Source organism: Aythya marila (genome assembly GCF_965140915.1).
Source record: "Aythya marila genome assembly, chromosome: 2".
NCBI classification, from domain to species: Eukaryota; Metazoa; Chordata; class Aves; order Anseriformes; family Anatidae; genus Aythya; species Aythya marila.
The window spans coordinates 91559470-91587158 of NC_139043.1; the positions used below are offsets into that span (position 1 = coordinate 91559470).

At 40.1% G+C, this 27689-nt stretch overlaps 1 protein-coding gene across 5 annotated transcripts in view; it reads right to left on the reverse strand.

The window, feature by feature from the left end:
* MOCOS (molybdenum cofactor sulfurase) overlaps positions 1-27689 on the reverse strand; it is a 224487-nt gene that overhangs the window by 82795 nt on the left and 114003 nt on the right. For all 5 annotated transcript variants that reach the window (XM_082752602.1, XM_082752601.1, XM_082752603.1 and 2 more), the window contains one exon: positions 21223-21299. In XM_082752602.1, coding sequence (XP_082608728.1) covers positions 21223-21299 — 77 coding nt within the window. The remainder of the gene's footprint in view (positions 1-21222; positions 21300-27689) is intronic.

Below are 27689 nucleotides of genomic sequence, written 5' to 3' on the forward strand. Positions count from 1 at the left end.
TATACAGATATCCTCAGATATCCTAATACCATTTTACCTCTCCTCTTTTACCTTTGTGTGCTCTAAGCTCAGTACTAAGCACAGGTCACCCAGACTTGGGATTCACCAACAACTGCTCACATAAACTAACCTGAGTTTTGACAATTATATATTCATTTACTGAAATAAATATTACAATATTCAAAGTACTGCAAGACCTTGGCATTGAGCAGGCTTGATAAAGATATGAACAGTGCATAAAACTGTCCCAATTGTTTTGTAACATGGTGTTATAATTGCCCTGCAACACAACACTGTGGTATGGCAAATCCAAAGATTTCTGCTAGTCGAGTCACACGGATACTAAAAATTAAAATGACGAAAAAAAAAGCAGCAGTAATTACAGCCACAACAAATTATCCATAAAGGTAGTCTCTGGGGTCCTGGCAAGGGGCATGTGAGATCTCAGCACTTCTCACTGCTCAGAAGTGATGCGAAGGGACATCCATCACATATTGCAAGTTGAGCCTGGCGTTCCCCTCAGCACCCACTGCTTGGGCATGTCCTCCAAGGTCCTTACAAAATGTACGTTTCATCCTATCACCACCAGCTGATGTACACAGAAAACTGACGAAATCCACTAAGCAATCCACTGATGACTGACTGCTGATGCACACACACCTCTACAAATTCTTCCCAGTAAAGAATCGGCATACAAACCAATACAGAGGGCTCACGTACCTCACAACTGATGCTTACTCCTGTTCCTTTTCCCCTTCAGAAACTGAAATATATAGAATTATCAAAACCTTCCAGTTCATACAATTTACACTGCTCCCTTCCAACCTCTCACACACACAGTTCCAACCCAGGTATTTCAGATGATAACCATTCCACGTTAAGGACGCTGACCTCCAGCAGCTCCTCTGGGCACAAGACCAGCAGCATCTTACAGAGCACTTCTGACAGGTCAGTAGTGTTGGGAAAGTTGAGATAAGGAGTTCAGAGCAGCACTTTTTCCAGACATGGGGGCATACCAGCCTTCCCTACTCTGTTGGTTTTTTTTTTTTGTTGTTGTTGTTATAGATGTATGTTGTGTTACAATGTTTTTGGGGTTGAAGGAAAGCATCGATGAAGTTGCCCATCTTCCCATTTTTTCCCCTTGGCATGCCAGGCTTCAATTCTCTTTTAAATATGAGCTCAGGAGAAGTCTGTGAAAATCACTCCTGATTCTCTCCTGATAGAAATATAAGCCACAAGCAATGGAAAGGTAGTCAGTGATGTTAGCAGAGAAGAATAGAAAGCTGTCCCTGAGTGTCTCCTCCACCCCATGCTGTAAAGCAGATATGAATGTTTTCTTTAAATCTCAAGGCATTAACAATGCTGCATAGCTATTCTGCCAGTTTCATTAATTGCACTTCTATTCCAATCATTTCATAAGCAGACTGTACTTATAATCTGGCTATTTATCCTAATGTTTGATGTTTCTGACTCATATAAATACATTACGTTTGAATGCAGAAAAGTACTTTGCATGACAAATTTGAGATTTCTGCCGGAAACATTTGACTGAAATTTATTTTTGCTATCCATAGGGAATAAGCCTCAACATTATTTGATTGTTATTCACATTTTGGTAATCGCATTATGAACCTCTACTAAGAAATGAAATGGCAATGTGCCTTTTTTCCTCTAAAAGCAAACGTCTTCCTCCCAAAAGCACAGACCTTGAAAAAGCATTAAAAAATTAAAAAGCCAACAAAAATAAAATGATGTATCTGTGCTAGAATATTCATTAAAACATGACATTGCTTAGTCACTGCTCGCCATTTAGATGATATATTGTGCTTAGGCAAGCTTAATGCAACAAGGGGAATTCAGTCTTGTTTTTATGGGATGGGTGTAGATTTTAATGGACAGATTTTTCACAGTGCTCAGCCATCCTAATTGTATTAATATTGCTACGCCATAAACCACTTTGCATCAGTTGACAATCTGACTTTATGTTGTAAGTAAGACCACAGAGAAATTGCAGCTGATTACATTTTTGGGCTTTATTCAGATCTATCTTGATAGTCTTTATTCTGTCCAGCAGCTGCTCTACCTACAATCCTTTATACTAAACAGCACGTGCCCGAGTTGTCTACTGGAGTTATTCGCCCTTGGCATTGCTTGCCCTTTGTTTAAATGTTGTTATACTCATCTCTCACGGAGACTTCTTGTAGCATTTCCCATCTTGGCAGAAAATTTACCACAGTTTATCTCTTCTTGTAGAGCTATCATCAAACACCACAAGAATAAGAGAAGATGACATAAAAATAACTTTGGGCTACTAAAACCTGAGGATTAAGTTCAACTATTGTTTCGCCTCACAAATCTAGGGATCTTTTAATTGTATCTCTCTCTGCCTTTAGACTTTATGAGCACCAAATCACAGCAGGTTTCTCTCCACAATTTGCTGAAAAAACAACAAACTACAACTAAACAAAAAATGCTACCTCTACTCTTACCCTTTTTAACATCAATTTTCTAACCTGAACACCTGATCTATTTCCTCCTCTCTGACCATTTGGCAGTAGCTGAGGATCTTACTTGCCTTGTTATACTGGCCCCAAAATCCCATTGATTGTGTTTCCACCAAATAACTAGAAGGACACCTTCCTTTTTTGTACTTGGGAAAAATACGAATGCAAAGCCATAGTGGAAATGAACACCCACAGGAACAGACAGCCTCATGGACCAAGCACAGCAGCTCCACTGAACCAGGTGTGCCTCCATTCAGAGTGTGGGGAGGAGAGGTTACTGAACCTCACAACGCTATGGGCACCTTCCCTACCTCTGGTCCAAGACCTCAGGCTCAGCCCCATTGTAAGAAAGCAGGACAGAGGCTTCTCCCCAGCTCTTTCCAATTGCAACTCAGGGAGCCAGCCATGTACTCTTCTCACAGCCCTTGATGCAATATGTTCACTTACAGCATGGCTTGAAATCTTTTGTGTCGGAGAATGAAGCAATCAGAAATAATTAGGACACCTGTCAGAACCAGGACTTTGAAAAATCATCTGTTAGATTTTAGCTTGTTGTAGCGTAAAAATATTATATGCATTTTGCAACTGTTTTATCTATCTATATAAAAATGTTACTTTATAAAATGTCTGTTCTTGCTGAAAAAGTCATGGTTTGCTCTAGAAAACTCATAAAGTTGGGTCAAATCCTGCTGAACTTAACAAAGATACTTGCCCTTGTGACAGCAAAGCCAGTTCAGCCTCTTGCATGATCACTGTATGATGGGGTGTACAGTTTGCTTAGCTGATGCTTTTTGAAAGGGGTAAAAATTGCTTCTAGATTTGTTATCACTGCAATGTCCACTAGTCAAGTAGTGCGTGTTAGTGCTAAAGATAGATAAGTGGCTTAATAATTTAATAAATGTGATTAATATAAACATGCCAACCCATTTAACTGGATAATTATTATCTTTGCATTACGTTTCTCACAATTAAACTAGCACAATCCAAACGTCCACATGAATTACACACATCAAGAAAAATATATTCTGGAGTTTGAACTTCATTGTTTTCCTTAATAATTGGATGTACCCAGCAGTCTGACTGCCCAGATCAACAGTGCATGTTGGCTAGCTCAAGGCCCCCTCATTGATCTTTCGCACGCATGGCAAATTAGCCAGTACGATAGCAGCTTGCAGCCCCTTAATCCTTTTAATGGTTTTGTTCTTATTGAATCAAGTGGCATAGGAACAATTGAATTGTCCTCACAGTTTCTTTTCCTATTTTTTTTTCTCCCTCCTTTTCTTGAACACTGCTTTAATTCCCCTTCCTTGTGGTGACTTGCTTCTAAGAATAGCAATGGCATGGTGGAACAGCGGGAAGAGGAAGCACCACAGGAACATTTCATACACAGCAAACACTGCAAAACAGAACATGGGAAAACACATATTTTGTGTTGTTTTGCCAAACAGGGTCTTAAATGGACACAAGCATCCATTGATCTTTATTTATTTATTTATTTATTTTTGGATAAGCAAAGACATGTTCCTAAAATATGCAGTCCTTGTTCAGTCTCTGTTCCTGTAAGCACTCTTTTGTGCCTCTGGACACTCCTGCTGCCCATCTCTGAGCACCCTCCAAATCTGTGGACTTACTTGTGTGATGAGGTGATCAGGAATGCATTATTTCAGATTATAAGAAACGACTGGTTTATACGGTGGCATATTTTCCATGTTATTCTCCAAGCCGATGCAGCTTCTGTTCTCTACCTGTAGCATTTTAATGTAAAATTATAAGAGATTTTATGTCTCAAATACCCTTGGGACTGACTGATGTTTTTTTAAATGATATTGATATGAAATTCAAACCTCTCCTTAGCAGCTTCTGTCAGGCTATGCAGCGCGCTGGCACAAGAGGCTATTAGCCAGAGGTTTCAAACTCTTTCACTGTCACCCATAGCACTAGTAAGGACTGGAATCAGAGCATTCAGCCAAAGCATTTTGTGATTTTTATTTATTTATGGAGGCAGAGGTAAGTGTAACTTAGGTTAGTAAGCTGGGCTGCCAACTCTCAGAGCACAGAAGTAGGTACGCTTACTGCTCAGCCTCTAGGCATCAACTCTGGCCAAGATCTGGAGTGGATGTCTGGAAACAGAAATCACTTAATCACTTAATCAGCCAAGATGAATGAGCAGATCTTGTGAACCACAGCTTAAGCAAACTCCAGCCAGTTTTCACATCTCTTTCGAAGACCATCTTATTTATCTCAAAATAAAAAAAAATAATAAGAAAACCTCAAACCAAATCAATAAAAACGGCAGAGAACAAAGAAATTACAACAACAAAAAATCTAACGATACCTTTCCTAAAATAAATCAGGTGCCTGGAAGCGTTCTCAAAAGGCAGTGGTCTGTTGTTTTTGGTTGCCATTTGCCAGTGACATGGAGAAGGTCTTTCAGAGGGAGTGCATCATGACGGTGAATAGAATGGCAACCCTCCCACATTTACTCACACAACAATTTTTTGGTATACCTTAAGAACACAATTTATTCACACTGGGGCCCAGACTCTCTGCTAGTTGCGAGCTGAGTTTTAATGTTTGACGCCTAATCAGAAGATAAACTATTGTTGCGATTACAGGATCTGTATTGAAACCTTTCAAAACAAACGCCCTCCTCTGTCCCAAAACATGTTTAAACACAACATATCCTGTTGTCTATTCACTCTTCCAGATCAGTTTGCTCCAATTTATCTTCATATAGTATAGGAAGAAAATCATACTCTAGAGTATTGCCAAAATTTATGAAAATGTGTTTATATAAAGAAAAAGTCCAATAATTCTGACCCTCAGCCTTGCCCTTTCATTTCTGTAATCAAGTTATTTTATGGTATGAACTTCTAGCAGTGTCCAAGGAGTGAAACTAGCTGGTTGTTTTAGGTCATTATTTTGAAGGCATATCTAAAACCCACCAATAAATGGCAGCTTTGCAAACAGCATCCACAAGATCTTGGCCAAATGTTTAGGGGGCAGATGGTGTCAACTACCATGCCTCTACTATTCATAGAATCACAGAGTTTCCTGAGTTGGAAGAGACCCACAAGAATCATTGAGTCCAACTCCTGGGTCTGCACAGGACGACCCCAAAATCACACCATATGTCTGAGAGAACTGTCCAAACACTTCTTGAACTCCGATAGCTCGGTGCTGTGACCACTGCCCCGGGGAGCCTGTCCCAATGCCTGACCACCCTTTCAGAAACTAACATCAACACACTCTGCCAGTTTATACCAGGTGAAGACTCCCTATAGGATCGTGAACATTTGCTGCTTTGTGCAGCCCTATCATTATTTAGGTCATTAGAAAAGGGGTAAAAACACTGCCATATCAGAAATGTGGCATTTTCCCTGACTTGGAGCACCATGTCTGAAACATGGAACTGTGGCTAGACTCTCAAGGAGCTTAGCTTTTTATTCCTTAAGGGTTTTGCCAGTGTGGTTATGCCATCAAAATCTTTCTAGTATCAAGAGGTTTAAACCAGCTCTTTTGACTCTAGCTCCGTGTTGTTTGCTTAGTAAAATAGCTACATATAACTCACCAGACTTTATGCCAGCATCACTCTGTTGTATAAAACAACTGGCCTCTGACTGACATATATAGTTAAGATGAGAAAATGTCTTGGGTGTCTTATCCCCTAAATCCTTGTGATTTGTGCAATTAATGATAAAATTCATTGAAAATAGAAATCTGCTGATTCAGTCCTTATTTTTCAAGAGACTACTGAATTTGTCTCATGGACTGGATAACCCAAGTTTTTATTTTATCTCTACACCCTCAGTTTATAAAGCTTAATGTAGCTTTTATTCAAATACTATCTTATAGCAGTATGCTCCCTGTTCAGCACCATGTTCTTTTTTGTTGATACTTGTCAGAATATCATTGACATTAACCTAATACTTCCAAAATACATTGATTTTTATAGCTGCCTTAAAATCTTATGAAGCAGGAAGTAGGAAGGTAGCCAAAGTTCAAGCTGATTTGAAAGTTTACATTTTAAAGGAGAAACTAGGATAAAATTTTAGTGTCCTGGAGTTTCAATTAATAATACGAATAGAATATCAGAAGTAGCAATTCTTCATCAGAACAACAATAAATCTGAAATATTAGCATCAACCTGAGACAACACAATCAAGCTAAAAGACCATAAGCAATAAGCAAGACTAACCAACCCATACCAAAGCTTTGTATTACATTAGTATAGTAGAGCACAATTTGTAAGAAGCTTTAACAAAATACTTGCAAGTTCTTTACAGTAAAAAAGTAACAAGAAAAAAAAAAGAGAATAGAGAGGAGGAGGGGGGGGGGGAAAGTTATAAAAAATATTCTTCCTGCTGTCACAGAAATGCAACATTTGAGATTAAAGAAGTATACAAGTGGAGATCCTTTGCCCAGTGAAGTCTTCTTTTCATGGAAAAAAAGGATGTGAATAAAAGTGGGTGAGTAGGGGCTGTGATATGTGTAAACAGATGTGTGGGTCTTAATTTTACAGTTACGCTGAGTTGTACACATAGACCTGAAAGTGTAACAGACATGAAATGACCATTACAAATGCATGTGAACCTAGAGTAAAATAAAATGAATGTGTTTAGGGACAGAGCACACAAACTGAGCAAGAATATGTTCAGTGAATGTTTACTTCAGAGAACAGTGACATTTTACCTGAATAAAGCTGGTCTGAAAAATTTCACTGCTGTAGCAGGCCTGCTTATAAGAAAGATTCATCTCTTTTAAAACAATTCAACTGTTGCCTGAAAAACAACCATTAGAAGACAGGTACTTTAAAAATATGTATTTCACTGGTAGAAACTGTGAGAAAATATGCCCACTTCAACCAGATGGATGAGCTGCCAAGATGAGTCTTGAATCCATAGGTGACCCAAGCCTACAACAATTTATTCTTAAAATATTTTATGCCCTTTGGTTGGGGAGGGTGTAATCATCTGTGATGTTTTAATGTTATTTCCCACCTCCACAAGGCTCCTGTCTTCTGGGAGGGTGCCGAGGTTTAGAAAGAGGCTGGGATGTTTGGCCTACACCTGGGGGTCCTGCAGGTGTTGGAGCCCAAGGCAGGCTTGGTGGCTTCCCCAGCATGAGGCATTTGCTCTTTCCACCACCTCCAAGTGTTTAAACCTCAACTAGCAGCTAACCGTTTGCTAACTAGCAGCTAACCCGGATCCACAACAGCTCAATTGAGAGCCATTAAAAACTCAAAAGTGACAGTTGAGGCAGATGTTTATCAATAAAAATAAACTGCAAGCATGGAGCAAGCATCAGGCATGAAACCAGCCACTGTGGGCTGCATAGCTCCTCTGATTATATCCCACAATTTATTTCTTTTCACTCTACATTGATTGAATCAAAAATCAGTGGAGACTAACTAGGGTTTTTATGTAATTTGCAATTAGTCCCGTTTGTCTATAATGGATCATACATTCCTTTATTCTCTTCTTCTCTGTTACACACAACTCCCCTAGAAGTAGTGGAGTAGTACTGTAAGAAGTAACGTTAGTCAGGCAATAGGAAGAAATTTGCCTTATTGATTTTGTATCATACTAGCCAATGTTTCTTCTCAAATATCAGATTTGATGTCTAAAAGTTGCAAAGTACTCATTTGAGTATCAGAACATCTCCCTTAAGAGGTTTAAGAAATTGCCTTGTAGGACACGAGGAAGAGAATGCAAGTTAAAATTTTGCCAGTAGATGTCTCTGCTAAACTCACTGAAGGGAACACGCGAAGTTATAAACTAAGCTACAACAAAATGCAAGTGGCAGTTTGTGCCTTTATAAACTGAAGAGCAGGGGTAAGAGTAACTAGGTCACTAGCAATTCTGAAGACTATTCTGTCATAGTCACAATAAAAGTGGATTTTACTTAAAACTCTGTGACACCCAATATAATTAAATATTAATTTTGTGTCCTGTTATTATCTCACTGACTAAGAAGAATTAATGAAAGGCTAAACTTATGTATTAATATTCTTGACAGAAATTAAGAATGTAGAGTCTTGAGGGGAAAATATTTTAATCATTTAAATTCCAGCTTTTGTGAAAACTAACAGTCCATTCTTACTTCCAGCAGAGAATTTACTTAATGTTCTCTCTCAAAGAAAAAAAAAAAAACAGTATATGGGAGAATAAATTTTAGTTTTAGGCTGAAATAGAGCAGTACATGGTAGAATAATTATGGCCCTGATGGATAACATTCAGAGATTCTTACATTTTCTTTACATCTATATGTTGTTTGGCAATGGTCTTATTTGGAAAAGCACAGCTTCTAAGCAAAGAAACTAATATTAGTTTCTCATAATTGGCACTTGTCGTTAACATACAGCATGATTTTCTGATTAATAATGAAGAAAAGATCTCAAAAGGCACAGATCAGCTGGAAAAGCATCTGCTTAAAATACACACACGTAATTAGGAGAGGACGTCAAACAGACTTGATTACATATTTCATGGGTATATGTCAAAGAGTGTAAAGCAGTTGACTTAACCCCAGGGTGACTTCAAGAGGATTTTCTCTATCTAGTGTTTGTGATTAGCACCATATAATCTGGATCTGCTGAACAAGTAGAGTTTTACACAATATGCAAATTTCCTTTCGCTTTAATTTAGCCCCTTTGGATTTAGCATAAAATCTCTGTGTTGCATGATGGGCTGAAACAGCTGGATCCAGTTAGCTAGGAAATTAAAAATGTAGTAAATGAAATAAGGTAATCCTTGCCACGGTAACCAACGTGCATTGGAATGGGACCCTGACATCTGCAAAGGGATGGCTGAAGTGCACACCCCAGGACCAGACAGACCTTCTTGTGGATGCCAGAAGACTGATCCCTTCTCCTGTCACAGTGTGCTCTAGTTCTTCATATAATTAAATTCATTTCACTGCCCTATCAAGATTCATTTTCTAGGTGCATATTGGTAAGAAAATCTGTTCACGTACCTGTCAAGTAAATTAGTATCCACAAGGTAACATTTTATTTCCTTGTTAGCATATCAAGACATGGCAAAATTAATTAGCAATATATTACATTGTTTAAGATTTAATGAAATTAATTCAAGTCTAATTTTATTTTCTATTTCTGTTTCAGCTCTGGTTTTCAGCTAGTACTATGGAGGGCATTTGACTATTTCTTGTACAGGCTTAAGAATACAGCTACAATTTATTTTTATTTTTTTTTCCATTTTTATTTTATTTTATTTTTCTCCATTTAAAAATGGCATTCCAAGAATAACTAAGACCTTGACCCACCAATCAATTTAGACAGCAAAAAATCTTTGGAAGTTCTGCACCCAGGGCTAACTATGAAAACCCTCACCTCTTTGAAAAACGTGGTTCCACAGCCTATATAGGTTCTGTATTTCTTAGCAAAGATAATGGCAGCTTTGTAGTGAAACTGACAATTCCGTCATCTCCTAACTACATCCGACACAGAAAATGATCTTCTAGGGAGGAAGATAATAAAGACAGAAAGTGTTTTTCCAAGATTTCCTTTAGCTATGTGTCAGCAGTGCTGGGTCAGTATATGAGCCAGCAGATCAGTTTCATTACTCTTGACTGCTGTTAATATTCCTACAACCCTTATCAAAGAGTAGGGTCTTATACCCATTCTCTCTTGATGTAGGCTACAATAGTTTCTCCCACTTTGTTTACTGAAAGTGACAGATTTCACAACACTACCTCAGGCAGAACTGGGAATAGACTCTGTATCTACAGAAAGAAAAAAGGTAGGACCCATCCTTTATTTCAAACTTGCCTTCCAAATACACGATATATGCTTGGCTGTATTTTCAGATAGTTGCACAAGACTCTCTCACCTACTTGCTCATTTTGTAATATTGAGTCTGTAATTGTTTTAATTCTATTTACACCCATTAGCAAATATGTGCTCCGTTGAGCATGACTTTCCTAATAAATTAACAACAGTCCCAGCAACAGCTTCTTTTGATGAAAAAGAACCAACTGAGCTTTCTTCCTAATCTGCTTTAACCAGTAAGTCGGAAATGACAATGATCACAGACTTCTGAAGTCAGCTGTACATATTCTTTTTTCCAACCTGACGGATTCTATGATTTTGTTTTGTTTTTTAATAACAGGGACATTCTCTCCCTGGAGATAGATTTTTTTACTAATTTTTTTTTTTTTTGCCTTTGCAAAATAGTTTGTCTGCTGTCAGAATGTAAGCCTTTCCCTCTCAGAGAAAGCAACATCTACCTGAATAGGCTTGGATTTGAAGCATGAAATATATGTTGCAAATCAGAAACCACTCTGAGTAATAGATGGATGAGGGTTTCACAAATAAGAAAACTTATGCAGAGCCTTCACGCTCCTCAGGATTTTTCCAACATATTCCCTGTTCTGCTTTATCAGTTTATTTCAGTCAAGAGAAACGGAGAGTCTGTTATGCCCAACACAAACCACAAATCCTAAGGAAAGGCTAAAAAAAAAAAACCACAAAATACAAACACTACCTCTACCTCAATTAATCTGATAGTTCAGATTTCTAGTCCCACATGACCATTAAGCAGGAAGGTTCTTTAAAAGTTAAAAAATTTCTTATGCCATGCTAAGCTGATCATCTAAGCTCCCTTAATAGACAATGAGAAGAACTAGCATTGCTGGTTATAACTCACGTCATCCCAAATATTCAAAATATGTCAGAGAAACCAAGGTGGTGAAGTACTGTCTCTTTCCATGGATTGCAATGGGAATCTAGATAGTCAGATCAGACATTGGTACTGAGAACAACATAAGGTAAATCCCAACCAGAGTCCAAATCCAGATCTAGAAACTCTTTCAGGAAGCAATTATTTACCAAATGGCTAAATGAGCACTGACTGGCACAGGTTGCCCATAGAGGCTGGGAAGTCTTCTGCCTGGACATGGTCCCGGGCAACCTGCTCTGGGTGACCCTGCTTGAGTAGAGGGTTGGACAAGATGGCCTCCAGAAATCCCCTACCAACCTTGACCATTCTGTGAGTCTGTGAACACAGTTACCTAACTCACTGCTTACTGAATATTAGTATGTACACGATTCAATAAAAGTCAAGTAAACTTTGTGTGTGAGTGAGGAAAGGAGCTCAAGCCTTACGAGTCCTCATTTAGCAGCCTAGCCTTCTTTATTAGCCTTCTTTTCATGGCCCCATTGACTCCAGCTTGTAAGAGTGTCCACACAAATGAGTCCTGTCTCACCTCTGTGCCTGGCAAGATCATGGAGCAGATCCTCCTGGAAACTATGCTAAAGTCCATGGAAAATAAGGAGGTGACTGATAACAGCCAACATGGATTCACTAAGGGCAGGTCGTGCCTGAAAAATTTGGTAGCCTTCTACAATGGGGTTACAGCATTGGTGGATGGGGAAGAGCAACTGACATCATCTACCTGGACTTGTACAAAGCATTTGACACTCTTGCACAGTATCTTTGACTCTAAATTGGAGAGATATGGATTTGACAGTTGGTGGGTAAGGAATTGGTGGGATGGTCTCAATCAAAGAGTTGAAGTCAATGGCTCAATGTCCAAGCGAAGATCAGCAATGAGTGGTGTTCCTCAGGGGTTGGTACGGGGACCGGTGCTGTTTAACATCTTTGTCAGCGATATGGACAGCGGGATCAAGTGTACCCTCAGCAAGTCTGTTGATAATATCAAGCTGTGTGGTGCAATAGACACGCTGGAGAGAAGGGATGGCATCCAGAGGGACCTGGACAGGCTTGAGAGGTGGGCCTGTATGAACCTCACGAGGTTCAACAAGGCCAAGTGCAAGGTCCTGCACCTGGGCTGGGGAAATCCCAAGCAAAAACGCAGGCAGGGCCAAGAATGGATTGAGAGCAGCCCTGAGGAGGAGGAACCGGGAGTGTTGGTTGACGAGAAGCTCAATGTGAGCCATCAATGTGTGCTTGCAGTCCATGAAACTGACCATATTCTGGGCTGCATCAAAAGCAGCATGGCCAGCAGGGCGAGGGAGGTGATTCTCCCCGTCTGCTCTGCTCTCATGAGATTCCACCTGGAGCCCTGTGTTCAGCTCTGGGGCCCCAGCACAAAAAGAAGGTGGGGCTGTTAGAGCGAGTCCAGAGGAGGGCCATAAGAATGATTAAGGGGCTGGAGCACCTCTCCTATGAAGACAGGCTGAGGGAGTTGGGGTTTTCCAGTCTGGAACAGAAAAGGCTCTGGGGAGACCTTATAGCAGCCTTCCAGTACTTAAAAGGGGTATATGAGAGAGTTTGAGAGGCACTCTTTATCTGAAAGTATAGTGGTAGGACAAAGGGATTGAATGGTTTTAAACTAGAAGAGGATTGATTTAGATTAGCTATAAGAAATTCTTCACTCAGAGGGTGGTGAAGCGCTGGCACAGATTGCCCAGGGAAGCTGCGGATGCCCCATCCCTGGAGGTGTTCAAGGCCAGGCTGGATGGGGCTTTGGTCTAGTGGGAAGTGTCCCTTCCCATGGCAGGGGCATTGGAATTAGATGATCTTTTAGGTCCCTTCTAATCCAAACCATTCTGCAATTCTAAGATTATACTGCAGAGGTTCTGGTACATCAATAGTTCAGGGCTTAGTTTCACAGAAGCCATCTGATGCAAAGCAAATAAGTCACTTTTCCTGTATTAACCCATGTACAGTAAGGTACACGGAACTGCAAGAACGTCAGAATGCACAGTTGGTGTTCACATTGGTAAAACCTTGTTCAAAGGATAATCTGAATGGGAATCAGGCTCCACAGTTTAAGTCAAGGATAAGCAGCATTCACATACAATTTGATCAAAAATATACCGATTGATTAGTAATTTGCTCTTCTATGGTAAAAAAAAAAAAAAAAAAAAAAAAAAAAAAAAAAAAAATAACTTTTTTGGTTAGAAACACAATGGTTTATTTTGAACTATGTAAATAGAGTAGGTATAGAGATAGATTAATCACTGCAATTTATTAAATGTCCTCCCATCTTGCTTTCCTGGTTGTTCACTACTATATACTTCTCCTGATCTCAGTGATAGGGAGAGAAGAGGCCTGGGATTTTATCATTCTTGCTAGATCACCAACCACTACCTTGAAGAAACTGAACACATGGACAAATTTTACTCTTATCAGCTCATTAACAACTTTGATTTATAGCTACGGCAGCTCAAGGAAGGCCTCCAAATTTTTATGTTAACAATCAGGGCTGGGGGAAAAAAAAAAAAAAAAAGAAAAAGATTAGCAGAGAGAGAAAGCAGACAAGAATGCAGAACTAATGACAACACTCCTGTCTTAAAGCCTGTATTTGGGAATGACAAGTGCAAGAGTACACTTTATCACTCCTCAGGATTCAGAGCAACAGTTCTTCTAAATTATTGGTTCTTTGCAAGAAAGCAGCATTTCTGCTGGCTTTAGTAAAGGCAGCAACCCATAACACAGTAACACTGAGGATACTAACATGTTCAGCAGCTGCCATATTCCTCATGACAATGCTGTTCTTTCTATTGCTTCCCATTTTTATTTTTTTTTTAACAACAAAACAGTTAGATGAAGGTGTATAAATTATACCAAAAAAAAAACCAAAGGGCATATTGCCATCTTACTTAAAGCAGTTTTACACCAGGGTGGTTCCAGTAACTACAGAAGTAAATCCTGATCTACAGTATGGAAGTGCAACTAGTAGGACACCCAATATGTGTGTGTAATTTCTTCATCATCCAGAGATTAAACTATGCACATAGAGATGGATGCAGAGGGAAGGCAGACATGGGCCATACTAACTGGTGTACCCAAGACTTGATGGTGCTAACAGTGTATGGTTAAACATTCCTTGAAGAGAAAACTGAGATCAGTGAATCCAGCATCCTTTTACATGGTAACACATGGAGCTCCCTCAAAGCAAAAATGCCTCAAGTTTCTTATACTCATTAATATCTGGGGACCTGCAATGCACATAGCTCTGCCAAAGGAGAAGTTCTCAGTAACTGCAGACTACTCTCAGTAACTGCAAGAGCTCAGTTATCACTGCATGAGCAAAAAGCCCATCAGCAATGCTTCCTGCCAGCACTGGCCTTGGCAAGCCAGTGCCACAGCACCTGCGCTGATCCCCCAGATATTAGTTGCTTCGGCTTTCTCTTTCCAGATGTCTCCCAGGCACGAAAAGACTCTGCTGCAAATCCCTCCCCTGTAATAATACTGCTTGCCACCAAGTGTCTTCAACACAGAAGTCTTGCTAGCTGCTTTGTTTGAACACAGAACAATTATCTCTTGCCAAGTGTATATCTTCTGTCAGCTGTGCAGCACTTTTTCTTCATCAGCTCAGCTTATAACAAAGACATTTTCCTCTTATTTTAGTTCCTAAGAAGTGTATTTTTCTCTCCAGCTGTATTATGCAAAAACACCCAAGACATTTCTGTACTGTGCTACCTCTCCCTGTGTTCTCTCTACAGGTCTGAGGGAAGACTGACACTTTTAGTCCTTGCTTAGCCCTCTTCACAGATTAGGCAGCTTGTGAATGCAATCCACATCAATATTAGTAAATACGCATTAGAACAAAACCAAAAACATAAAAGCACTTTTCATTTCTAGAAATAAACCTTATATACAGATTAAACCCTCCAAAAGCAGCCTTGGCAGGATTTTTTCCTGCTAACTCACTTTTTCATAGCTTCTGAAATCAAGCCCTAGCTGTTCTGCTCTGCTTTCAAGGGTATAAATGATGTGTAGTTTGCATTAGTCAAGTCACAAAAGAAAACTAAGAAACCTAGACTGACATAACATGCTAGCAGCAAGAGCTGGTAGCAGTACATAAATAACTTTCTTTCTAGTTTGTTCTCTAAACCAAGTTCATCTGGGGACAGAAAATAGAAAACAGAAACAGTCACCTCACTAACCATGAAAGGAGAGGAGAGATTTTTGTCTTTTGACGTACTTAGTAGTGTCATTATCTGGGAATCAGAATACCTTTCGGCTTTAAGCTTCTTTTTGCACCCCTTTTATATAGTAAAGTCTTACTTTTCTTTCTGAAGCCAGAATTTAAAATGTCTTCTCTTTAGTGTACCCATATTTTCATATTTAGAGTGTGGATAGAGAATCTTCTCCCCAGTGTCAACTTGTCAAACATTTTTTTTCTCATGAAAAAAGACATCAACAAACCCTATTGATCTTCCAAGTGCAGTTACAGAAGGCGTTAATTGTGAGCAGTGAAGTGAGGAGACTTGTAGAAATTGCCCAGGTTTCTTTTACATTACAGTTCATCTTGTGGCAAATGGTTGGCAGAGGGAAAGTAAAAATTTTGTCAGTAATTCATCCTCTCTCAAACCAAGGGGAGGGTTTCCTCAAAAGTGAAGAATTTTATATATTTTAGCCAAAATGGAGCATCCACTTCCAACATGCCTATCACATGCCAGAAGACATGTATTAATGCCATCTTCAATCTTAAAATAAAAGAAAAAAACCCAATCCATTAAAAATATGAACGAAAGCAGCACCAAGGATGAAAGCAGTAAAAAATCACAGGCATTAACACCAACTGTCCAAGTGAAAAGCCAAGATGATGGCAGGAAGCAGCCACAAATCTCCACACAGAAGAAATTCCAGTGATCCTTGCCAATCTGATCAAGGAAAGAAAAATATTTTCTGACCCTGAACTGGATAATTTGTGAAACCGTAAGTATTTTAACATGACATACATGAGAGTCTGTGCAGCACCATCATCAGGACGCTGTCCAATATCCCACCACTAGCTGCAACCAGTCCTTGATATATGAGATGATGGCAAAAACTAAAACATGGCAGAAAACAACTCAAAGTCCCACCTTTCAAAAGCCAAGGTAAAAATAAAGATTAGCCTTACTGTTTAGCATCCTGCACTGTTTTTTTTTTTTTCAGCTGTTATGTGGTATAATTGACTCTACGAAAGCCAGCACAACCTTTACTTTCCAACAACCAATCAACCACTCAGTGGCTTTAAAAAGGACTTTAAATACATCATGCTTAGGAGACTTAGTCTGCATTTCACTATTTCTTCCAATACATATTACATTTCGCTGTGAAAAGGATTAATGTCTCCTGACTGAATAGACATCATAATTAAAGTAGCACTTCTAAAATAATTGCCAATGATGTACATTAGCTTCATTTGTAAAACTGATAAATATTTACTAATAAGAGTGCATAGCAGCTAAGGTCAAGTTTAAAGATCCTAATATACAAGATGTCTGAAAATGCCTTAAATGCTCACACACATCATGATATAACTTTGGCATGAACTATGCCTTCTTGTTAAATGGAAGTTGAGACAGGTCAAGGACTTGGGATGATATCAGACTTGGAAACAGACCTCTACTTATCTCAGCACAGCCTAATGATGAAACCTTCCATTAGTGATCTCCCTCTCTATCTTCAGTAATTACACCGGTCAATCCAGCTACCTTACATCCCAGGAGAACTTCAGCAGTGCTTTCATTACACAGAAGGGAACACTTAATAACAAAATCACTTTGTTTATCTTGCTTGTTTCTGCTCCAGGCTATTTCCCACCCAGAATGAGAAGCACTTTTAGTAGTGGGTGCACGCAAACCAAGTACTCCAGAAGCTACAGGAAAGCATCATTCAGAAGTGATTCCCATCTGACAGTAGATTTTGCCACTGGAAACTCTGACAGTCGAAGTGCAAGAAATATTCATAAAGTGGATTAGAACGAATCTGCAGTTCGGGATTAGGAAGCATTCCTACAGCATGTGATAACTTTGTTGCATACATGCAAATGGCAATAATCTATGTTCAAAAGGAACAGAGTTCCTTCAACAGAAATTAAGTAACCTGCAAAGCTTCAGTACTCTCAATGATGTCCAGGGGGCACGGTGAGGGGAAAATGGCAATACCAAATCACTAAATCCCTTGTCGCATAGGTTGTGCCAGGCACAGATATATTCAATTCCTACAGATACTGAAGAGCTAAACATTTGGAAAGGTGAACAAACTGTTCTGGACAGCACCTACCACTTTGTAGGCTGTTGTTTATGATGGAAAAATCCAAATGTGACCACAGCTGTACAACTTTGTACTACCACCTTTTAATGGTAGTTACTTGATTTCTCTTTCATATGATCAAATTTTAATTAAAAAAACATACCACGTGGAAATTGATGTACACACACATGTAATCACTTAAGTTTTAGTATGAAGGGAGATATTGAATATTCCTACTTATGTGGAACAAGTTTTAATTCATCTGGGGCCACACGATATAGGACTAACCTGACTTTGGGAAAAAGTCAGGGATCCACTGGTGTCTAAAATCCTTCACAGAATTCAATTTCTTCTTTCACCATGCATTCCTGTAACTTTCACTGGCCTCTTGTAGATGTTAAAGAGGCAGTGCTGGTGCTTCTGCTGTTCAGTGTGGCACTCCAGAGTTTGTCTAGAGACCACCAAAGTACCTACGCTATGCCAGTAGTGAAGAAGTTTATAAATCCAAATATATCACAAACATTGGTTTCTCAATTTTCTCCTCAGTGTAGGTTTCTTCTCATTCAGTCCTTCAGCCTATATATTTTTTAATCTCATCTCCCTTTGCCTTTCTACTATTAAGCAGTGTGAAAAGTTAATTTTTAAAAGGAAAATAAAAATATATATTTTTTTAAATTTTTATTTTAAATGAAAGGAGTATTAGTCTGAAAACCTGTAACAACCTCCATGTTTTTGACCTAACTATTTTCAGCTTTAAGAAATCATGCTTTCCAGCAAAAACATAAGCTGTTGCAATAAGCAATATCAGGAAAAACAGAGGTTACTACACTTGTTAGAATACAATAATTAGAATACACTGGAAAAAAAATAAAAAATCTCTGTGAAGCTAATTTAATATAGATATTGTTATGCCTCAAAAAACTGCTGTCATTGCTTTGGAAGATTTGGAAGACTTACTAAACTTTTTACCACATCCACAGAAATGTTCCAGCATCCAGAAGACAGCAGTCCATAGCTATTCTCAAAGTGACAGAGTGCCATAAAAAGCTTTGTAATGATTTTATTCAGGCAGACTGGTAAAGAATAAGGTGCTGATATAGATGAGTGCATTTTTTATTAATGAACAAATACAACAGTTCACCTTGTTCCCTTCAGCATAGTATAAATGCATCTGCTTTGCTACTTGAACCAGTTAAACCTGGGTATTGATGAGTGTTGGAGCAAATAAAATTTGATATACTTCAGATATTGGAGACAGAAAGCTATTATTAAAGCCAGACTTAAAAAAAGATATATATCTTAAAACAAATAAACAAACAAAACCAAAACTCAATAAGCAATAAATGAATCAAGCCCAGAATTAAAGCCAACTGATTCACCCCCATAAAATTTCTGTGGATGAACAATTTGACAGACAGGTCTCCAAGTCACTTCAGCTACCCTAGATCACTGCTATCCGTGAGAAGGCAAATTAAAAGCAATAGTAAAGACTGAAAGGTCTCAACAGACTCTTTATTCTTGCATGTATTACACCCTTTGTATCAACTGCTACACACTTCGTTCAGGACCAAATATTCCCTTCTGCCTAGTATCAGGAGATTTTTTTCAGTAGTTTAGATGAAATGTGTACCAGAAGAAGGCTGAGATGGATGAGGAATGCAATGGAAGAGATACTCCCATTACATCAGGCATGCCAGGCAATGCCCCTACACATTAAACCTACTCAGTTAGCCCCCTTTACAAAGGAATGTGTTTGCTTAAGATTGTACATTCTTCTGAACCATTTTGTAGTGCAAGAAGGTACGTATAGTAAAGGCTTATTTTGGATCCCTGGTGTCCACACGGAGCCCCATAAAGCAAACCAGTCTTTTTTGTTGGGGCTCAGTCAGACTCCCATTGAAGTCAACAAAAAAGTCTTCTATTGACTTCCACATGAGCAAGTATCTAAGAGAATATCCTTCACAAAAATCTTTCTCAGTGAGGAAGAAGAAACTAGAAACCTTCAGATAAATCCTGACAAGAAACCTCCACAGGCATGAGGAGAAATTATGTAAGCCTGAAAAGCTCATGGTCAGTGGACTCAGATCATGATGCACTTTATGCCTTAATATAGGAAACTGAGTAAGTGCACTGGAGAAGGGAGGTTCAGAAAATTCACATTAACTGTGCACACACCTGACTATGAGACATATTCCAGGAGCATATTTTGTTAACCTTGCACACTCCACACGTGGAAGCATGCCATATTGCCAGGCTCCTGCACAGTCAGTGCTGCATGCTTCCCTGGCTAGGTGCAATCTCCTGCACCTTTCAGGAGGATCACTGACCCACAGCAGCAATCACAGACAGGCTGTGTGTTTGGGGTACAGAGCCAGACAAGCAGAAGGGTATCCTGGAGTCAACACGGCACAATGAGTGTCGCCCCTCACACAGAGTGTCTGGTTTGAAGACTATGATCCAGCTTGAGGTTAGATCTGGGACTGTAGTGTTAGCTCCCTGGTAAGGGCTTCAAAGATACTCAAACAGGGGGAGCCCAAGAAGAGAGTTTGAGTCAAAAGGCTACCTAGCAAGCCAGCAAACCTGCGCTGGCCTCTTATCCCAGACTACCTACTCTTTCCTGGGGAAGATAAAGTCATGGCAGTAAATGTACCACAGAAATGATCTTCCCAGGAGTATCTACCACAAAGGGACCTTTGCCAGGTTTGCACTGGCTTCCCCAACTTAGTGTGACTGGGGAACGTCAATTCCATAAACTGCAGGAGAGATGAAAATGGCAGGATATGAGTTTGCTTGGAAATCCCAAGCGTAGTTATACATAGCCACAGGCTCTGATTGTTCAGGGCCAAGTCCAGCCAAATTCTGAAAATACCCAAGGATGGAGATTTGGCAGGGTTCTCCGGGCACTTGTTCCAGCGTTTGACTAACCTCATCCTGAAAAAGAATACTTCTGTATACCCAGTCAGAACTTCCCCTGCAGCAAGCTGTGACTTGTCTCTTTTCCTTTCACCTTGCACCTCAGGGAACAGGAACTGTACTACAATTTCACAGCCATGTGTTTCTCTGAGGGAGAAAGCGGAGAATTTCCTTAAGATTTACAGTGGTAAATTATATCAACAAAATTAGGAAAAAAAAAAAAAACAACAACAACAAAAACCACATAATGCTGCTTTCCACTACAGTGTTTCAAAGTACAGACATAAATTAACTGCTGTAAGAAATCATAGCTTGGAAACTTTGCTGCATGATGATAACTACCCACACAGTGGAACTGGATTTCCTATCTAACAAAAAAGCTTTTGGCTGCACTTTAAACTCTCTTTCTTGGTTTCTCTCTAAATCTGTACTACCAAATAGCTTTTCTGCACCAGGTCAAGTTGCCTGGTCCTCATGCACAGCAGGAACGCTTACTGCTTCAAGTATGAATAGGATGTAGCTCAGCTACTTTCTACTATTATTTTCCCATTGCACCTTTCTGAGTGTGAGGCAGACTAGAAGTGGTCGATGTACTCAAGCCTTAAATGTGTGTTAGGTTAGAACAGGCTGAATACTTTATTTTTTTTTTTCCAAAGGAGGTTGGAATAATATGTGTTAAGGCCTTAATAAAGCAGATACCCTGAAGAATCTGTTCTTCACCTTGATGAACATGGTCTGTAAATATAGAAAGGAAAATTAAGCTACAGCCATAGGAAATATCACCAGATTTGTGCCCCAAGGATAAATCTAGAACTTCGGTCTTCATTATTAAAGTCACGATAACTGACCTGTGAGTTTTTCCAGAACATCAAATCCATGTTTCAGAGCAATGATATCAAGAAAAGAGACTGTGCCATCTTCAAACCTGAAGAACAGAACAAAGCAGCACAGTAAACAAATCATGCAGCTTCGGTACAGACTTTAAATCGATTTTGAGAGGCTCTATTTTATGTCCAGTGAATCTAACTTGCAGACTACGAACTCTTTCTGTGGGCTGGGCGCCAGAGGTCCCTTGGGCACTGGTGTCTCTTGTGCCACCCCTCTGCCCAGGACACCTCTCCTCTGGGGGTCAGGTGCATTCCTTCTTGGTGCTTCACCAGACTGCATGGCTGTCCTCGCACAGCAAGAGGCCTGCCGCTCGCCTCGCTCTCCTGGTCTCCTTCCTGCCACACAAGCTGGCAGTCAGAGGGCCGAGATGCTCAGCGAGTGGTGGGCCAGCTGCAGGGGGCCTGCTTTATAGGGTCCAGGGCACTGGTGGCCACTGTGACCTCTGCAAGCCTCTGGGATAGAACAGCCCATGCGTGGCCAAAGGTGGCTGTGTTGGGGGCAGCCTGGAAGATGCCCTCACGTGGACAAGGAGCAGGGTTGTGGGGGCTGAGGGCCCCTTTTCTGGGGCTAGCTCCCCTGGTCATTTGGTTTGCCAGAGAGAAAGGCTGCCCCCTGGCCACAGGGACTGCCCTGCACCTCCCATCCTGTGCCCTGGGTTTATTTTTAACACTGTTTTTTAGGTAATTTAATTCTGTTCTTTAAGGGAAAGAACAGAAGCAAGGTGCATCTTCAGCCCTAATTCCCATGTGTGCTTTGTGCTCCAAGCGAAGAATTTCATCGTCACGTCACATCTCATCTAAATCTCCCCCCCATTTGTTCAAAGGCATTATTCCTGGTCCCATGGCTACACTCCTTGACAGAGTCCCTCTCCAGTTTTCTTCTAGGCCACTTTTATGGGTAAGGTTAGGTGGCAAAAACGCAGCATCTAGCAAATTACAGCCTTATCTGTCATAAGGTCTTAAGTTGTCTCCTTCCAGTGTTGGAACTTGTCACAAATAGGTGAGGAAACACGTGGAGACTTTGTGTTTGCTCCACTCCAAGTGATTACATCTAGTACACTTAAGTTAGAAGGCAAGAGACCTTCTTCCCTGGAGCAAAGAGGATGATCACCAATAAATCTCCCTCCAAACTCTCCTACTGGAAATTAAAAATAACTTACCTATAACAAAAGTGCTGTAGAAGGATAGGGAAAAATGTGCATCCACTACCAACAGGGTAAACACCAAATGGAGACAAAAATGCTGGATTTGATGAATGACTGCAGCCATTCCCGCAGCTCAGGAGAAGATACAGCTTTGAGATGGGGATGTATTCAAGAAATAGTGACCAAGAGAATTTCAAGGGGGCAGAAGGGAAGGGACATTATATTAGGCATCAAAGTATATTTTCTTCAGACTCTGTATATGTATTTTTTAGACTCCACATGCACCACAATCCACAAGCAATTTTAAGAAGTAACCATTCATCTTGTTTTACAACAAAGGGGAATGCAGAATAATGCTGACTACTGAGGAAGTCAAAACTATACAGAATTAACTACTGCGTAAGGCTGAAACAGATCTCAGCAAGTCTCTAAGGAGGCAGTAGCTACCTCCAAAGCTTTAATGGCTAATGCTCGAAATTAACCCACCAGCAACAACCCCAAATCTCATGGTTCAAGTTTAAAATTAGACTCTGACCATGAGGATGAAACGTTTCCAGGGACTTGGTGCTCCTTGAACCTGCCTCAGAAGGGGCTGATGATGTCCACATTGAAAAATCACTGGACAACGTGGAGCACAACAGAAGCACTCTTGGGCAAAAAATGTTTTATATGCACACATAGTATACAAGAAAAATAGTGCTGTTTTTTTTTTTTTTTCTAGATGTATATTTTTTTCTTAATGCACTTAGAAAGCTTTTGGTGCTGCAATTAAACATTTACTGTAAAAAGACTCAAAGGTTAGAAATATCTGTCTTCAAATACTTTTTAAAAATATAATACATCTCAACAGAATAGCGTAATAGCTCTCACTTCTACAGTGATTTTTCTTACTAATCTATTTAATTTGTCTGTAATTATTGACTAATTGAAACAACACGAGTAACGCTGACAGGAGAGTCAGCTGAAGAACATATAAAACTCCCCAAAATAGTTGGTAAAGCTCCATATAAGTGTAATGCATGAGTATTGTATAGGTCAGGTTGGTGGTTGGACTCAGTGATCCTGAGGGTCTTTTCCAACCTAAATCATTCTGTGATTCTATATAGCAGTAAGTTTAGTTGGGACTAAATTCATAGAAGCACTAAATAATTACAAATAAAATGATAATAGAGAAGTGGTGGACTGCTATAGGGAAGAATCGTCCAAAAGAGATCGTTCATGTCCACATATTCCAACACAACATAGGTCAAAGAATCCTTAGGAATTTTTGAATCTTGTCTAGTAATAATTTATAGCGAAGTATTTTGCTCCTGAACCTCAGGAGCAAATGGTTTTCAGTGATGAAATTTAAAAAGGCCAGTTGCCATTTCAAGGAGATCTAATACCAGGAGCACTTTCATGTTATGTGAAATGGCAACACAGATCTGTGGATCAGTGTCTGAGGGAAGCAGTATTTCCAAAAATACATAAAAATTGGTGGGAGGAGGAGGGGGAAGAGAGAAGGCAGCAGCTATCAATAGTTTTGAAACTGAATGTGGAAAAGCACTAAAAATTTGCGTAGGCTGCAGGAAATGTCACAGTGGTCCTGCACAGTTGCCAAGGAGAGATTACAGAAAGGATCCTTAAGGAGTTGACCTGCCCTGCTCAGATATTGGCAATGCCTAGGAAAGCAAATAAAGCACTGGAATTTGAAGACCAGAGCAGAGACACTGGCACCAAGCCCATCAAACTGAGTTCATAACCCTCAATAGAAATAAAAAAGTACTTGAAAGAGATACAAAGGTGGCAGCAGAAATCTTCAAAGGCCTCTATATATTAATAGGAGAAGAGAAAACTGGATTTCTCTATATTAGGCATGGTTATTAAGTAAGGAGACAACTGCAGTACATCCATCATGAAGCAATAGAGAATGCATGAACCATGATACTGTTTTAAAATCTTAAAGATTTTCACTGGAGTAGCACAGAGCTTAGGAACCCCTTTCTGTCCAGGAAAAAAAAAAAAAAAAAAAAAGAAAAAAAAAAGAAAACACAATTGTGATTTTTCTGGTCAAACATTACACACCAGAACAGTGCAATCACTATGGCAGTATACGCACCTTGCATTGTTATATCAGACCTGCATTACTTATTCTTTCTGAATTGCAAAAAAAATTGACCACTGGCAGCAACGTTAAAAGAACCAGAAGCCATAAAATAATTAAATGCTAAATGCTAAAAATATTTGCTATGAAGATACAGGCAAGTCTCTTTTTACGATTCAGATATGGACTACTTTGCAACATTCCTCTCTTGTATGTGTATGTTCATATGGCCCACTCTATTTCTACATTAGCAGCTTTCCACTTCTGATAAAGAAAGCACTATTATTCTGTTATTCCTACAAAGTGCGTATTTGCACTACTGCCATTGCACTTCACTCTCCATATTCTCCAGATTTACTGAACACGCTACATGCAATTTCATGTAAAGCTGTCATTTCCCCCCCTATTTCCAGCTATAGAATTGATAATTTTGCTTTATCGCCTAAGAAATTCACATGAATCATCTACAAATGCTGGTATTCATCAAATGAAGCCTTAACTAATACAGCAATTTTACTTAGTACCGATGCAAACTATGATGCGATGAAGGGAAGCTATTCCCCTCTTGGAACACGGAGAGCTCTCTCCCAGAATATTAACTGTATTTAGGATTGAGAGTAAACATACTCCTTTGCATTGCAAAACACTAACTCCAATGGCTACTTTTCTGTTTGATGTAATTGATGCTTCAAATAAATTGTTTTCTCACTCAGTGACAGCTCCAATGTTAGAATAATCTGTTTAGGATGAAGTTCATTTGAATGGAAGTCCAACAACCATTTCCTAAAGTAATAAAGTCTCTGCAGCTGATGATGTATAAAGGATACTTACAAGGATAATAGTGCAAAGTACCAACCCAAGAAAAAACAAGCTTACCTCTCTCCCTCTCTCTTAGCTGGTTCTTATTACAATTAATCCCACTTAATCACAGCTGGGATGAGCTCAATTGCTTAGCTAATTGTGTTTGTGAAAACCTGATAACATTTCACATCAACCTGCTATCTGGAAAACTCATTAAACAGCTCGTGGCATAACAAAAACACAGAGCAGTCTGCCTAAATCTATCAAGGAGTTATGAAGTTGATGAGTTGCTCTTTTTTTGTTGTTGTTTTTGTTTTTTTTTAGCAAGCCACACAAGACCTCTGCTTTTAGAAGCGTTAATTCTTCCTTTGAGTCATGACAGAAAACTTGCTTACAGAGAGAGGTTGCACTGTTACGATCTTCCTAGGGATGGAGAGAGCTAGTTTTTCTTTGAATATTGTCAGTTAGCTGTTGTGACACTTCTCTGCTAGGCTTCTGCATACAAATGCTATTTTCTAGAGCTGCTAACCTGCACCTCAGGGCAATTGAATTAGGGAATAAAACTGTGACTTCCTGGGCAGTTTGAAGTCATCATCTTAGCCAGGTCACCTTTATGTGGAACTATGATGACACGTGGAACTATGATGCCCTGGACAGATGTGATTGGAAATAAAGCGCTTAAGGCCTAAACAAACAATTCCTGTTTTGAGAGGAGTAAAATTGGATAAAAGACCTGGAGTTGGACAGCACTGACTCAAGTAAGGAGTCTGAAAGGGCCCTTGAGACCAATCAGCCAATATTAAGGTTGTGAAATACGTCGCATAACACGAGTTACTGAGTATATGGACAGTATACAAAGCACAGTTCTTAGGTGTTTTGGGTGGGAGCTACTGCCTCTGTATTCTGGGAAGGCTGACTTGCCTAGCAGGCAGACGAACCATTCAGTTGTTCCTTTCCACAATTCATTTACCCAGAGTAAACCCAGACACAGAGCTACTGCACATGTACAACGTCTCTGTCCAAAACATAGCCCAGAGCTTTGAAACTTTAATAAAAATTCTTCCACAAGGTCAAAAATAATCCAGCTCATTCGAGAGCACTGCTGACTCAATACAAAGCACCATGAACGAGCGCAGAGGGAACGTCACTGTCAGCCAGACTGCACTCTCCCTTACACCGGGGTAATAACTCTATTAGGTCAAATGAGCAAGAGTCATCCCTTAATGTCTAAGGCAGGTAAAACTGAAGCCAAATCCACAGAGAAAGCATATTTCTTGAATAAGCCGATTTTCTTTTCTTTCCTTTCTCCCCTCCCCCCCCTTTTTAAAAAAAAAAACTCTCCTCAAGAGTAGAGCTGTCCTTTGAAGTGAGATGTTACACAAGTTCCTTTCATCTTTTCAATTCATTTATTTTCATCTAATTAAAAAGTACAACAATACAGAGGGGTTCTTGGCACGCATTTAAAAGTAGTTCATTCAGAACCCATTTTTCACCTCTGAGAGATATTCCATATCACCTCCACATGAAACAACTGTCTTGGTAAATTTCATTTTTACACTTTGTAGAAATACACCTGTTTATTCTAAATTGACATCTGCTGGAATTACAATAGCACCAGGGGTGTACAGTGTCAAGTTTATGGGTGTAGGAACAGGCTCTTTTCAGTCACATTAGGTTTTTAAGTTAGTAATTGCCATCTCTGATATTAGCAGGGGAACAGGTCTTAATTAGTCTCACTGCTTTCCGACATCAAAAACCAACATTTCCAAAGGAGCTGTATTTGCTTGCTTTTCTTTAACTTAAAATATATCTTTACTGGTGTATTGGCTTTATGTGGCATGGGCTTGGTAGTGGAGGGCTGCAGGGGTGGCCTCTGTGAGCAGAGCCCAGCTTTAGCTGGCTCCAAAAGGGACCCGTTGCTGGCCAGAGCTAAGACAGTGAGTGAGTGATCCTTGCTGGACCTCTGGGAGAGAAGATCTAAGAAAGGGGGGGAAATACTGTGCAATAGCAGCTGGGAGAGGAGTGAGCACCAGCCCTGCAGCCCCCCAAGGTGAGTGCAGCAGGAGGGCCGGAGGCAGCAGCAGTTCCCCTGTGGGCTGTGCAGGGAGAGGCCCCTGGTGGAGCAGGCTGTCCCCCTGCAGCCCATGGGTCCCACACGGAGCAGATCTCCACGCTGCAGCCCCCCCATGGGTGGAGGAGCCAGCAGCAGGTGGATGTGGCCTGGAGGAGGCTGCGGCCCATGGAGAGCCCCCGCAGCAGCAGGCCCCGGGCCGGAGCTGCAGCCCGTGGAGAGGAGCCCCCGCAGGAGCAGGGGGTCTGGGGGGAGCTGCCGCCCAGCCGTGGGGGACCTGTGCTGGAGCAGTTTGCTCCTGGGGGATGGATGGATGGACCCCGTGGGA